The following is a 16479-nucleotide window of genomic DNA, read 5'->3' as shown; positions in this document are numbered from 1 at the left end:
GGTACATTATGTCCCTGTATGTCATAAGAGAAGACTAAATTGAGAGGCAATAGGCAGGGCTTCCAGCCATAAAACACTACCTCAGAAATATCACCCAGTTCATACAAGCATAGAAAAGTAAATGTAAATCAGTGACAATGATGACAATGACAACAACTCCATGTTCCTTTTAAAACTTATAAACAATAAAATTTATGCTAATTTTAGAACCAGTTTCTCCAAATATTTCATTATTACAAAATCCTAAAATAAATTCAATTTTATCTTCTTATACTTATTTTTTACAAGAGAAAAAAATTGTCTACAAATAAAACATTCATTCTAAAAAAACAATTGCGTTAGAGGAATGGATCAAATAATATTTGTGTGATTTGATAATAAAGTGAAAAGAATTATTACCTTTCCCTGTTTACCTTCACAGCAAAGTAAATTAGCCATTAACATAAAACTTGAATGTTCAATTTGTTTTAGATTAAAGCAACCATTCTAAAAATGAAAATTTCAAATAAAAAGATAGAAACAAATCATTATAATAATGCTTTTTTTAATGGTTTAACTATTTAGCATTTAAATGGGCTATATCCAGCCAAAATATTCTACATGTTTTATGTTCAAACAGGCCAGGTCTGGCATCTCCACCAAACCAACAATGTCAGTCTAAAAATAAAGTTACTTCATCAAAATTTCAAAGCTATAGGATAATACATGATTAATTCTAACTAATGTGAATAAACGAGCATTACATTTGACACAGCAATGTGAATGCTAAAGGGTTAAATGGGAAGAATGGTAGAGTCATGACACTTTTCAGGGCCTCTAAGACAGGTGGAAGGAAGGGTGGAAGTTAGTCTTAAAACAGAGAAATAGCCCAAATACTTGCAAAAGAGTGGACCTTGTTAAAACATTTAATGGACAGATGGTGGCATTAAACCAGTTGATAGATTATACTCTATCACCCCAAGTCATAATAATGCTTAACGAAGAAAAATTTTCATTATAAATACAGTATTTTTTTAATCAATTATTTAGTAACTATGATGAAAGTATTATACATCAACAATTTATTAAACAAGTCTTCTTTTCAACATTTACTGCTTATGATTCCATATTCTTTTAATATTAAACTGTTACATAATCAATATTTCATTCAGATAGAATGCACATCTGGCAAATTATATGCATCTCATCCCATCTAATACTGCAAGCTTACCATATTCTCCAAAAAGGATTCATAAGTGTCAATAGATTTTCATTGCTGTGAGGATTGGAAAGGTCTGCTAAATCAGAGGTCTCCTGAAACATTAGACCTACCTTACTCCTCACATACTGACACCTAGAAAAACTCTTTGGATTTTATTGACATTATTTCCCATACAGATTCTTTTGAATTCTAGAGTCCCTTTTTCTCTGTAGAGGCCCTGAATAAAGATCTCTAAGGTCACCAATGTACACTACTCCTTTCATGGTTAAGTGGTTAGGAGTACAAAAGCCATCCAGAAGGCTTCAACACAGTGTAAATTTACAGCTAAAAAGATATAGGGATACTGATGTAAAAGAGAAAATTTAAATGCATCCTATCATTAATACTGTATCACAGTGAATTAGGAACTAAACAAAGTTATTTGTTGTCACTACTGACTAATCAGCCTTTGTTTACTGATCAAAGATGGTACCTACACTTTGAAGAAAAATAATTCTACTGCATATCAGATATTTGCATCCTAACCATGCAAAATACCACCATGATGAAAGACAATTTCTCTAGTCTTTATTTGGGAAATTAAAACACATTCAAACATGCATCCACTTGTGTCATTCTTGGAAACTTCAAGTAATGAATTACATTTACCATTGTGTACTTCTAAGAATGGTAATCCACTACTTAAAAACAAAACAAAAAAACACAGGATAATCATGATGGGAAATTCTTTTGATAAATCTGCTCAGTAAGAGCTGACCTGGAGTTAAACAACAAAGGACACAACAAAACAACAACAATAGTGACAACAATCACAACAGGGACAGCAATATGAGAAACAACATCCTCAGTAATTTTTTTAAAAACTTCTCACCTCAGGATTGACCTTTGCGATGTAAGTCTGACACCCATCTGGTTTATTTAGGTTCACATTGCACATCATCTACAACATAATTCATAGATTTCATCATCAGTCACCATGACACTAAAGTACAGTTATAAATACATCATGGTAGATCACTACCTACCAGTTGCTCTCTTTTACAGTAACACATCTTTATTGATATCCCATCAAACTGCTCATGCTGTTTTTCTATTTGATGTCCTTACCAAGAACCAACATATAGCTGTCATACTCTGTCCACCTTTTCCCCAATCCTACCATCCCATCATTATTTCTCACATCACACGCACTCAAACTCTCTCCTGTCACATTCTTGGTCATCACTCCCTTCTACTCACACCTTCATTCAGTAGAGAGGGCTCCTTAATTCCACAAAGGGCAAGACAACTTTGCTTGCAGCGGTGCCACAATAAGATATATGCAATACACTTTGTGAAGTGACTGGCATTTGTTCAGAGACCGCATAAGATTGAGAAGACTCTAGTCACTTTAAGGACATGACAATTTTTCTCATGCTGGTGCCACAACTGCAACCCATCCATAGATGCATATCAGTAACCAGATTGCACTTATGCAACAAACATTTTCACACTTCAAGAAAAAGATGAAAAGTGAATTCAGCAAATTTTGTGTGTTTTTAAATGGCTACAATGGCTCTTCTATGATCTAACTGCAACATTTAGATATTTCTAGAATATTTTTTATTTGTTTGTTTGTTTTGTTACTGCTGAATTTTGCTTTTAATCACAAAGTGTGAAATATGGGGGAGAGTTATAACTAATTGAATTGATACTGAAGCAATGTAAAGTTAATAAAAATGAGTTCTAACATAGACACAAGGCTTCATATTTTGGAGGTGGAGTATAAGGAATTATGTTAAACCTAGTACTTGGATAGATTGCCTTGTAGGTAGTATTTGTTCAGACACTCTGCCCTTTTAGTTTAAATCTTGCAGAGGTCAATATTGCCTTTCCTCCTTATGGAGTTGATAAATAAAGTACAAGTCAATTATTGGGGCAGTTTCTCTCTCTGTCTCACCTCTCTTGAATTCAGCTATGTTGAAGAGACCAAGAAGGAGGATCCATAAGGTGGTACAATCAAACCTTTCACCATCAAACTTTGACATTAATGTCAATAATGTGACCGATTTTTTTAGAGAAGCACAGAATGTAAACATTTACATAGACATATACACACACAATGAGCTTTGTACAACTTTGATCAAACAAAGTCACTTCCAAAACATTGGTTGTCCTTGGGCTGTAGTAGAAAACACTTGTCCAAGGTGCCCCATAGTGGGATCGAACCCAGAACAACTCAGCTTTGCCTGTGCAAACACACACATGTAAATGAAAAGAGAGAATACTTACCTCAGAATTAACCCCTATCAAATGAGCTGGGCCAGCTCCAGCACCAATGAAAAATCCATCTTGTTGACCAGAAATTTCAGATATTGTTTTAATATTATAAATCTGTAACAAAATTCAAAAACAAAATTATTTAATAGTTTGTCATGTTACATACATTTATATTCATTTCTTTAATAATTCAAAACTATTTAACTATTCAATTCCTTAATAATTTCAAATATAAGAGTTGAGACAATAGTTAAAAATACTTTTGTACAAGTGTAGTGGGTGCTTTCACGTGCCACTGGCACAAGAGCCAGCCAGGTGGTTCTGGCAATGACTACACTCAAAAGGTGTTTTCAGTCAAGATACATATTTCTCCCATGGCTGGACATGTTTTCATGGAAGATTAGAAACATGTAACACCACTTGAATGATGATGATAATGCTCATTTAAAACTATAGTCAAATGTACACATACATACACATGTATGTGTGTGTGTGTGTGTGTGTATATATATATATATATATATATATGTGTGTGTGTGTGTGTATATATATATATATGTGTGTGTGTGTATATATATATATATATATATATATATGTGTGTGTGTGTGTGTATATATATATATATATATATATATACACACACACACATACACACACACACGACAAGTTTCTTTCAGTCAGTTTCCCTCAACTAAATCCACTCACAAATCTTTGGTCAGCTTGAGGCTATAGTAGAAGATACCTGCCTAAAGTGCTAAAGTGCCATGCAATGGGACTGAACCCAAAACTATGTGATTGGGAAGCAAACTTCTTAACCATGTAGCCATGGCTCATTATTAGCAGAATACATTCAATAAGTAGTAAAGTGCTTTAAAAAGTCATTCAACAATGGATAACTGCTGGAGGTTTAGTTTACTTTCACTAATTTAAAATAATTAAGAACAAACCTTTTCTTTATGGACAGTGGGAAGAAGAAAAGGAGGACCTCCAATGTCAGCAACACAAGGATTTCCGCATATACCTGGAATGTTAAAACAGAAACTAACTGAAGTCATGGTTTAAATTGAAGTGTACACTCACATTTTTCAAGAAAGGAGCTAAAAAAACAAAAGCTATGGATCCTTAAACAGAAATTTAATTTACTGAACATTTTCTTTAATCATTTAAAAATATTCACAGAGTTTATCAACTCCAAAAAGAAAAGAAAAGTATTTTTTCTTATTAATACATAAGCATATTCTTCTGCCAATATAAGGATATCTAGAAGAGAAGATAGGTGAGGGGGAAGAAAAGGAAACAATGTATGACAATGAAGATTTTGGTATTCTGTTTTTTTAATGGCTTTGTCAGAGGAAGATGTCTAGAGTCTATGACCATTATCAAGGCCACAATGACTAATAGAAAGAAGATATCCTCAGACTAGAGATCTGACCTTAAATGCTTACAGGTGAAAGGACTGCTGATGAATTAAGTCTACCACCTGGATAGAGGATGAGGAAGAGTAGAGAAGAAAAAAGAAGAGCTGTGGCGATAGTGTTTGTTGCTGTGATGTTCATGAACAAGGATTGAAAGTTAAATAGTATAAATAAATATGGTTTACCTTCAGCAGCCAATTGAAATGGTTTCTCTCTCAAATCAGGGCAGTCAACAATGTTGACAGACACATCTTGAAAATTCTTTAATAACCCCTTGGACAAAACTGAAATAAAGGTTTGAAAATACACAATAATCAGCTTGCAATACACAAATATAAATTATATAGTAAACTTTTTATTTCTTTTAGATTCTTCAGTTTGGGTTTCATCATCATCATCATCATCATCGTCGTCGTTTAATGTCCACTTTCCATGCTGGCATGGGCTGGATAGTTTGACTGAGGACCGGTAAGCTAGAAGGCTGCACCAGGCTCTAATCTGATCTGACAAAGTTTCTACAGCTGGATGCCCTTCCTAATGCCAACCAATCTGAGAGTGTAGTGGGTGCTTTCACATGCCACTGGCACAAGGGCCAGCCAGGTGGTTCTGGTAACGACCACACTCAAAAGGTATTTTTTACGTGCTACCTGCACGGGAGCCAGTCCGGTGGTACTGGCAATGACCATGCTCAAATGTTGTTTACCACATGCCACTGGCACATGTGCCAGTTAAGCGACCCTGGCAATGATCACGCTTGAATGGTGCTTTTTACGTGCCACCAACACAGGAGCCAGTCAGCAGCCCAGGCAACGATCACACTTGGATGGTGCTTTTAACGTTCCACTGGCACGAGTGCCAATCAGGTGGTACTATCATCGGCCTTGTCAGCAATTTTGGTTTCACTTGCCTCAACAGGTCTTCGCAAACAAAGTTTAATGTCCAACGAATGACGGGTACTTATAAGTGGGCTGGTTACACTTACTAGTATAGGCCATGGGTTATGGTCTCACTTGGCTTGTCAGGTCTTCTCAAGTACAACATATCTCCAAAGGTCTCGGTCACTATTCATTGCCTCAGTAAGGCCCAATGTTCGAAGGTCATGCTTCACCACCTCATCCCAGATTTTCCTGGGTCTACCTCTTCCCTCAACAGGTTTCCTCAATTGCTAGGGTGTGACACTTTTTCACACAGTTATCCTCATTCATTCGCAACACATGACCATACCAGCACAGTCATCTCTCTTGCACTCCACATCTGATGCTTCTTAAATCCAACTTTACTCTCAAAGTGCTTACACTCTGTCATGTATGTACACTGACATTACACATCCAGCGGAGCATACTGGCTTCATTCCTTGCGAGCTTATGCATGTCCTCAGCAGAGTGTGTGAGAACAAATAGCATCATTCTAAAGTCCACTTTTCCATGCTTGTATGGGTCAGATATTGCTTACTGAGGTAGATTTTCTACAGCCAAATACCCTGTTGCTAACCCTAGTATGTTTCCAAGCAAGGTAATATTTTCCCTTGACCATTTCATCTGCTGCTACGTTCTGAGTTCAAATTCCACTGAGATCGACTTTGCCTTTCATCCTTTCTAGGTCAATTAAATACGCACTAGGGTCGATGTAATCAACTTACTCCTCTCCCCTATGTTGCCATTTTGGCAAAAACTTGAAATCATTATGTAATGCGGTGAGCTGGTATAAACATTATCACGCCGGGCGAAATGCTTAGCAGTGTTTTGTCTGTCTTTACATTTTGAGTTCAAATTCTGCTGAGGTTGACTTTGCCTTTCATCCTTTCAGGGTTGATAAATTAAGTACCAATATGTATTGGGGTTGATGGATTCGACTGGACCTCTCCCCAAAAATTTTGGGCCTTGTGCCTAGCGTAGAAAAGAATATTTTCCCTTGGCCAGACATGTTTTCACAAAATATTCAAAATGAATACAAAGCTACGCAGTGGGGCAGAACCTGAAACCATGTGATTGGGAAGCAAGCTTCTTATCTATCACAAAATCATTAATAAAACTTTGGGGCTAGCCATGCAGCAGATAAAGACTTGTCTAGTTCCACTGGAAATTATGATACTAAATATTTTTCAAATAAATTAATTCAAATTCTACGTCTGCTTGTAATTGTATCAGTCTTAATTACCCACTTGATAATAAATGTCTGCTGAAGTCGTTTAGTGCACTGTGCTAAAATACACCTGTTCTTCATGCTGGCATGGGTTGGATGGCTTCACAGGAACTGGCAAGGCCAGGGGCTACACCAGGATCCATTGTCTGTTTTCACCTGGTTTTTATGGTTGATGCCCTTTCTAATGCCAACCACTTAACAGAATATACTGGGTGCTTTTTACATGGCACTATCACCAGTGTTTTTTTACTTGGCACCAGCACCAGAGCTTTTCATGTGGCACCAACATCCACACCAATGTTTTTTACATGGCACCTTGGATTTAGGATCCCACTTCTTTTGTGGGGGGAATTTTCTGAGAGAAATCAAATAGCTTATCTTTTGCAGGAGATAAGCTATTGAAGGACACTGTTACAACTAAGTTTACTGCTGAAGAGAACAAACGTTTAGTGTGCTCAGTTATTTTTCGTTTTTTTTTTTTTTGTCAATGTAATATAAAACTGTATACACTTCGTGATGGGAATAAATAAATTCGAAATGTACTTTATATAATATGATGAAAAGATAGAGAAATGTATGCACAGTAAGAAATATTTCCCTTGGTTAAAATTAAAACTGTCACTTGTAGGGGATATATTTTCTCAAGATAAGTGTTTTGTATATCTTGTTAGTAGGGGAGGTGAAAGGACAAAAATGTAAGTTTTGAAGTTTTCTTCTGCACAATTGGAATCTCTAGTATTCAAACTTTAGAAACCTGAAGATTAATGTGGAAAAAAATAATAGACAAAAAATAAAAAGTTAGAGGTGACGCAAAGCCTTCGTTCGTTTCGGTTGTTTAAGAAAAACCAATTTAAATTTTTACATTCCCCGTTATTGTTTGTCTCAATTTTAATTACACCGCTTTCATCTGCTGAAACCATTACGTTTGTCTTGTATAATATTTTGTTTTTATTTCATGTTGTAGGGAGGCAGTGCGACAAGAAAGACTGCAAGCCACCGTACTTGCATTCATTTTAAAGTTTGTCAGTTTGTCTTTCGTCAAGCAGATCAAGTTTCAGGAACGTACCGGTTTAGAGCCACTTGATTTAATTATAGTTTAATCTACAGATAAAACTTTAACTACTTCAGATATTTTGTACTCTTCTTTATGTAGTACAATCAGTTAATTTTTAAAAATTTTGTTTTGTCTTTTACTTGCTCCAATTCATTTGGTTTTAACAATGATGACTCCGCTAGTTTTTAACTTGTATTTTAGTACTGGAGCAGACGATAACGCACTCGTGTACAACTTGTTTTAATGTGTTTGGCTCCAGGTTATCACTGATAGAGAAAAGCTATTGTCGAAGGACTTCCATCCATGACTGTCTTGTTTTCTTTCCTTTTTCTAGCAATTATACTATCCGATAAGTCTTTATCTACAACGAAAACGTGATTTTGAGGGAGATTGGGCCACTATCTCAACTACTTAACACAAGGAACGTAATGTCGATATGACAAAACTAATAATACGTTTAGTTGACATTTTTTGCTCCTTACCAAAAACATATCACGTCTTTCTACAATTAAAACTGTGTTTATATTCTCGTGAGAAGTTACGATTCAATGAGGGAGCCCTTGTGTATTTGTTCGAGCTGCGATAGCAGCCAAATTTCCCTCAAACACTACTGTCTAAAGGGAAAGGAAGGATACTTTTGTTAACACATCCGAAGATGCTTTTCACCTTGGGTCTGCTCATAGAACCGAGTGAAAGAGACTGACTTGTGTTGTTTGGACTGTTATAAAAATTTGATATCAGTCACGTGATATAATTAGCATTTGTTTAAAAAATATCGATACAAAATACTTAAAAAAAAAACGGTAACCCTGAAAATTGTGTCGCGTTTTGTGTAAATATTAAACAATAATAGCATGTAAAACTAAAGTAATGCTAAGAATGGTTTGATACTTAAAATGTGTTTTCTGTCAACGTTTAAATATTAACTACTTTCAGACTACTGCCGAGTTGTCGGTGTTGTTTATCCACCCTAGGTCAAACTTTGATAAAAGGAATTCGAGCTGTGACTGTCCCATCTTTGTAGGGGTACCTAGGACTACAATATACCATTTTCTCTTATATAAGACGGTATAGTGAGGCTCTAGACAAATTTCGTTCTTATCTCTAGTGAATTTATTTACCGGTAACATCTTCGTAAACCGTTATGTAATTAACAGGCATTGTAACTATATTTTCTAACCGAATAAGTTGGAATAATTCAGTATATGAGATTCTTCAATGAGCATAAATATTTCGATAATCAACAAAATGCAGAATAGCCTGGAATTAAAAATGAATTAATAAATTTACCTGAAACTAACTCAGCCTCGTCGGGTATTTTTAATGGCAATTTTATGGATGGAGGATCTGACAATTCCACTGCCATCGTTTTAGTATGTGATTGCCTTATTGTCCTGAAGATACTGATTATTGATAATATTATTTGTCATGTACTCAAAAGAAAGATATTCAAGAGATAAAAGCAACGTGACATTTCCTAACTTTTATGAATCCCCGGATGTTGGCCTGCAAACAAAAAATAAATACATGAACATTTCTGCTATTGTTAAAAAAAATTTTTTTTTTTTTTTGTACGTGTCCCAAATTACATATAAGTTAATAAACAGTATTTTATTGAAATTAGCAGGAAGCGAATAAAATTCTGATTGTAAAGTGTGAATGTAATCTTAATCCTACTCCTCCAACAAATATTATGTGGGCCATGTGCTACTGCAGCTGCATTCCCTTGTGTTTTATAGCTATTAAAAGTTGCAGGCGAAGAAACAACTGTTCAAATACCTCGTCTGTTGCTTCGGCGAGTCGTTTTTAGATTTTATCAAATGTTGCATACGAGGTTGCATGACCCTGATCTTGAATGTTATGCGTTGGAACACAGTGCGCTGTTTTACGCAGGAATTTCAACCATGTTTCGTGGTCTGCTACCACAACAGCTCCTTTATAGGAAGGATCCAGTTAGCTCAAGACATCATCAGGAGGAACCACGTCCGGTTTCGGCCCCTACTCCTCTACCGTTTTGACGTGGCGGGGCCCCTCCTTTCGGAGGTGTCTTCAGCTCTGGTGTTGGGTGCATGTCGTCTTTCTTCTATTCCCTGGCCTCTTCGATGCAGCATCAACGAGTGTCAGCCTCCGACTGATCGTCATGTCAAGTTCCCCTTTTTATATCTGCTACTAGGCTCCAGCAGGCAGCCCCAGCTAGTTGTCACGTGACACCGTCTAAATTTCCCTCTGCTAGGGTCCAGTAGGCAGCCCCAGCAAGTTGTCACATGACACTGTCTAAACTTCCCACTGCTAGGCCCCAGCAAGTTGTCACATGACACTGTCTGAACTTTAACTGACAATGGAGGGCGCGAAGCCACTTCAGTGTCAGCCTGTCTCACCTAGACATGTTATGACTTTCAAGCCATATTCGGTCTTACCGCTTCAGCCATATATAGAAGCTGGCTTTTTCGACCACCTCCTGTATCCTCCTTATCAGTTTTCTCAGTTCCGAGTTTGAAAACGCAAATCTTCTCTTGAATAGCGTTGTCATTTTTCTTTCAACGAAGCCTCTAGCCCCCACTGCCAGATGGTAGTACTCGACAGTCCATCCCTGTTCTCTGCACTCTTCGATTAGTTTTTCATATCTCTTCTCCTTTCGCTTCTCTGCATTGTCGATGTTTTCTTCCCATGGTACTGTCAGCTCTAGCAAGATTCCTATTCTCCGTTCTGTGTTCCATATGACTAAGTCTGGTTTTTTTGTTGTTTTTATAAGTGGAAAAATTGCTAGACTTCCCAAATCCGTGGCCAGCTCCCAGTATCCCTTCCATCTTTCGTCTATCTCATATATTTTATTTGGAGGCCTGATCTTATGTCCTTTTCCCTCCTTCTGGAAGTATATTTTCCTGCGCTTTTCCACTTTGGGGTACTCTACTCTGTTGTATCCCTCGATCTTCTCCTTGAGTACTGCACTTATGACGCCAAGGACTTGATTATGGCGCCATGTATACCTTTCTGGTGCTAGTCTGCAGCTTGACAGAACGTGTCTCACCATCGCTTTCTCCCCGCATCCACATTCATCGGTTGTTTTTATGTTCCATCGAACTAAGTTCGCCGGTGAGGGTAGAACGTCAAAGGTAGACTTGATCAGGAAGGCTGTTCTTGCTTGTTCCCAAGCCCAAAGTTCCTTCCATGAGATTCTGCGACTGACCACGTTTTCCTCCCATCTCAGGCACTGCCCCTGTTGACTGCATTGCACCAAATGTACATTCCGCCTTTCTCACTTCGTGTACCACTGCCTCTTTCATCTCTTTTACACTGCTCTTGCAAAATGGCCTGAAACTGCTCGTCCCTAGGCCGGCTCTTGCTTCTTGCGTTGCTCCAACTATATCGGCATGTTTTAGTATTCCGATCGCCCTGTTTACTGCCTCTTCCGCATTCCATTTCCTCCCTGTTCGTACCTTTGGAGGGTTTTCTCGGATGCTCTGATCTTTTGAATACCTTAGCATCATTACTGTCCTCGCCTTTCCTGCTTTATATTCTTCAGTGAGCGATGCTATTGGAAGTTGCAGCACGGGTTTTCCATATAGTGCAGATGTATTGAGTGGTTTCGGCAGACCAAGCCATTTTCTGATAAACACACTGCATCTTTGTTCTATCCTTTCTACTCTACTCAAGGCTATTTCGTACATTTGCAATGGCCACATTATCCTTGGGTACAGTCCAAATTGCAGTATCCAACATTTGAATTTTCTCGGCAGTGTTGTTCTGTCAATTGCCTTCAATCCTTGTTCTACTAACTCGTGTGTCTCTTTCTTTTGCTTCTTATCATTTAATAAGTCTCTATACCATCTGCCGAGACTCTTTACTGGTTGTTCTTTCACCGTTGGTATGTCTTCACCTCCTATCCTGAATTTCACTTCTTCTTGCACTCCTTTCACGAAAGCCACGCTTCGAGATTTTTTGGCTTTGAATTTCATTCTTGCCCATCCTATCAGTTCATCCAACCGCTCTAACGTTCCCTCTGCTGCTTCTCTACTTTCCGATAGTAGAGCGATGTCGTCCATAAAAGCCCTTAATGGTGTCTTTATAGCAGCTTTCTCACAGTTTGTTGACCTTAGTAACATCTCCATGACTAGCACGAATAAGATGACTGATATCGTGCATCCGGCTGCAATACCTACTTCTAGCCGTTGCCACTCCGTTGTGAACTCTCCTGCTGTAAATCTCATCCTCATGTTGTCGTAGTAGGACATGAGCATTCGTTGAACATCTTTTGGAATCCAAAAGAAGTCCATCGCTGCTCTGATTACCGCGTGTGGAACAGATCCATATGCATTGGCAAGATCTAGCCAGACAATGTGCAGGTTTTTCTTCAGTTGTTTTGCACAGGTGATAGCTTCCCAGATGGCAACTGCGTGTTCTATGCACCCAGGGATTCCGGGGATTCCTGCTTTTTGGATTGCTTCATTAACGTACCCGTTACGCTGTACGAATCTTATGTGGGAACACATAATAAAGTCTTAATTATAAAATTTGCATCATGTTTCCTCTCTTCAACAGATGAACAATTTTATAGTCCTAGAATTTTGTTATTCCAGTCACAGATATGACGCTTTTTACGATTACTAAATCAACCCCATTATCAGACTGATGTTTGAAATGAGATTCTTAGAACTGCTTTGCAAATTCAGCAATTTACACTTTAAATTTATAATGTGGCATCTTGGGCAAATGTCTTCTACCCTAGCCCTAAGCCAACCAAAGCCTTGTGAGTGGATTTGGCAACAGAAACTGAAAGAAGCCCATCATAAATGTATATATGTATGTACATATGTGTGTGAGTGTGTATGTGTCTCTTCTTGTCTTGGCATAGCATAGTTGTAAATGAGTGTCACTGACATACAAGCAGTTTCATCATTTCCAGTCTTCTGTATAAATATGTCTGGCCACAGGGAAATTATTACCTTACTTGGAAACAAGTTGGTGGGGGGGGGGAGAGTTGGTGACAGGAAGGGCCTCAGGCAATAGACAAGCTGCCTCATTAAATTCTGCCCAATCCATGCAAGCATAGAAAAGTAGATGTCAATATCATGATGATGGTGATGATGTATGATGAGAAGGGAAAAAATTTAACTGAATTACTTGCATGTAAGTGGGTGGGTATTCCACAGACACATGCACCCTTAATGTAATTCTCAGACAGAATCAGCAGTAGATAGTGGGACATGATTAAACTTTTAGATTAGAGGTGCAATCTATCCAATGGGCTTCCACATAGTTTCTGTCTCCCTAGTTTCATTCACAAGGGTTGGGTTGACCTGAGGTTACAGTAAAAGACACAGGTTATATACTTCCAGCCAACAAGTCTGATAAGTCACCTATACAACTAAATGTTTTATAGATACGTAACCAATGGTCACTCTCTGACCAGCCATTACAAACAATCACCCGTGCAGCATGGAAGGCAGATGTTAAACAATGATGATATATATATATATATATATATATGTGCATGTGTGTGTGTGTAAGGATTTTCGAGCGAGATCGTTGTCAGTGCCCCTGGACTGGCTCTTGTGCGGGTGGCACATAAAATACACCATTTTGAATGTGGCCGTTGCCAGTACCGCCTGACTGGCCTTCGTGCAGGTGACACGTAAAAGCACCCACTACACTCTCTGAGTGGTTGGCGTTAGGAAGGACATACAGCTGTAGAAACTCTGCCAAATCAGATTGGAGCCTGGTGTAGCCATCTGCTTTCACCAGTCCTCAGTCAAACCGTCCAACCCATGCTACCATGGAAAGCGGACGTTAAACGATGATGATGATATATATATATATATATAAAAATATAAGATTCAGGGATTGAGATGTAAGAAGAAAGTTAGCTTCAAACAATCTGTAGTAAATACAAAAAAAAAACATTTGGGTTACTTGATGAGATACTACAGTAGATCCATCCATTTTGTCAAAACAAGAAATCTGTAAGCCAACACCAGAAATTTCAACATTATTACTAAAATACTTTGTCTCTAATTAAAAGGAAAATAAGGCAGCAAAGTCTTAACATTGATTCAAACATTTGTATGATGCATCATATGCATGCAACAACATCCACTAACCCTTCAAGTGTCAAAGTTCATGTATAGATAAAGCATACATGAGGTAAGCTACATAATGAAACTTGGAAAAGAGTGCCTCAGAAAGTATCCTCTAACCGATGATCAAGGATGCACACCCAGAGAAATTGCACAACTCTGTCACAACATATCATCAAATAAAGAGCAGTATGCATATCTGCAGAATGTCATTCATGGTGGTTGTTTTGCTTGTAAACTTTAAAGTGACGACACAGTTAACCAAAGTAATCGATTTTGAATCAACAACAGGAATATATATTTGTTCTCACATGGAAGTGTATATTTTTGTCATTCAGAAACAAAATGCAATTTTCTTTTCTCAGCCATTTGCCCAATATTTCTTACACCTTTGAAATAACAAGCTGCATACCACCATATCACATCCTCCCCAGCCAATCCGAATTGCTTCTCTTCCTCTTGTTGTTCCTAATGTATTTCAGATTCCACATTAAAGAATGTTCTGAACATTTGTTGTCAGAACTGTAGACACTGATATTCTACCCTGTCAGCTCCTGTTCCACAATAGTTAATCTATAGAATATAAGTGCAGGAACAAAATTTGCTTAAGAGTGCAAACCCAGGTTCAAAATTTCTTACAAGGTCGATTTTTTCAGTCTTAATATAAAACAAACACAGGTATAATAATGGTTTCAAATTTTGGCACAAGGTCAGCAATATTGGGGGAGGGGTAATATAATTCCATCAATCCCAGAGCTCAACTGGTATTTATTTTATCGACCCCAAAAGGATGAAAGGCAAAGTCAACCTCAGCAGAATTTGAATCCAGAATATTAAGACAGACAAAATGCTGCTAAGCATTTCGTCTGGCATGCTAGCAATTCTGCTAAGCATTTCACCTGGCATGCTATCAATTCTGCCAGGTCTAATAATAAAAATAGTTATTAGCATTTACACATCAATCAAATCAGATAAATTCAATGATGGAAATTAAATTTTTTTAATTCAGTGAAAAAAATGTTTCTATGCTTGTTCATTTTGGCAATGAAGTTTTTCAGGGGGGATGCTCAAAGTGTCTTCATTGCTCCCACCAAAAATTTTAGAGAGTACTCTTGCACCCTCTGCACCTGACTGAGCCTATGCTACAGAAGTAACCTACAAAGCTAATGACGACTACTTCTAAATGATAAAAGGAAGAAAATTGTTAGCACAGGATTAAATATCAGTCTTCAGATAAAAAGTATTTGAGATAGAATAGTCTGGAAGTGCACACTTACAAGTGACTTAATTCGATATACAGGGCTGACCAAAGTCACTTGACAATAAATCAAAACCATTTAATTCCAAGATCTATTTATGCTTAACAACTGAATGAATTTAATAAAAGCATCTAAATATGAAACATCATAAAAATTGTTCAAACTGAAGTCCTTCTTGGGCAACACATTTTTCCATTCAAATCAATATAGAATTACAGATAGTATTTATGAACATTTAAAAATGAAGATGTGAACTTTTAAAAGGAAAAAAAAAACTGCTCAAAAAATAACATCTGAATGTAATCACTCGAGTGGGCATTGTGCCTCATTTTATCATTTTTATATTTTCAGTCGTTTTTTTTATTTTTTCTTCTTCACTCAATTTCTTTCTGTATTTTTATTTCCCCAATTATGTGTCCTGTATTGTTTTGTAATGTCCCATCTATGTTTGGCCCCTTGTAAGTAAGAAAAAAATCAGGATGTTAGTGTTGCCTTGGTGGAGGCTTGCGCTCTCTGAGTGCTCTTGTTAATTTTACTTTACTTACAAGGTGGCGAACAGGCAGAATCATTAGCACACCAGGCAAAGTGCTAAGTGGCATTTTCTCTGGTTCATTACATTCTGAGTTAAAATTCATCCTCTCATCCTTTTGGGATGGATTAAATAGGGACTTGTCAAGTGCTGAGAACAGTGAAATAGACTATACTCCTCTCTGAAAATTTCAGGACTTGTGCCTATAATACAGTATAGGCACATTGGGCAGTTGCCTGAAGGTCTCGATTCTAATCTACGTCTTGCACTCAATAACTATTCTTTTCTATTCTAGGCACAAGGCCCGAAATTTTGGGGGAGGGGGCTTGTTGATTAGATCGACCCTCGTACGCAACTGGTACTTAATTTATTAACCCTGAAAGGATGAAAGGCAAAGTCGATCTCGGTGGAATTTGAACTCAAAACGTAAAGGCATACGAAATGCCGCTAAACATTTCGCTCGGCGTGCTAACGTTTCTGCCAGCTCGCCGCCCAATCAATAAATATTATAAGACCCAGGGCATGGATTTTTACCTGGAGGTGGG

At 37.5% G+C, this 16479-nt stretch overlaps 1 protein-coding gene across 2 annotated transcripts in view; it reads right to left on the bottom strand.

The window, feature by feature from the left end:
* LOC106879176 (beta-keto L-gulonate decarboxylase) overlaps positions 1–16479 on the bottom strand; it is a 129583-nt gene that overhangs the window by 6548 nt on the left and 106556 nt on the right. Inside the window, exons 1-7 of one of the 2 annotated variants that reach the window (XM_089354466.1) lie at positions 9852–10205; positions 9363–9578; positions 5062–5160; positions 4409–4482; positions 3473–3574; positions 2073–2141; positions 400–486 (exon numbers count right to left, since the gene is read on the bottom strand). In XM_089354466.1, the coding sequence (XP_089210592.1) occupies positions 400–486; positions 2073–2141; positions 3473–3574; positions 4409–4482; positions 5062–5160; positions 9363–9438 (507 nt within the window). In that variant the 5' untranslated portion in view covers positions 9439–9578; positions 9852–10205. Of the gene's footprint in view, positions 1–399; positions 487–2072; positions 2142–3472; positions 3575–4408; positions 4483–5061; positions 5161–9362; positions 9579–9851; positions 10206–16479 lie in introns of those variants that run through there. The other variant, XM_089354467.1, reaches the window with a different exon arrangement.

Source organism: Octopus bimaculoides, chromosome 6 (assembly GCF_046866305.1).
Source record: "Octopus bimaculoides isolate indiv1 chromosome 6, ASM4686630v1, whole genome shotgun sequence".
Taxonomy (NCBI): Eukaryota; Metazoa; Mollusca; class Cephalopoda; order Octopoda; family Octopodidae; genus Octopus; species Octopus bimaculoides.
Note: the sequence above shows the minus strand (reverse complement) of the source record. Positions and strands in the feature narration are given on the sequence as shown.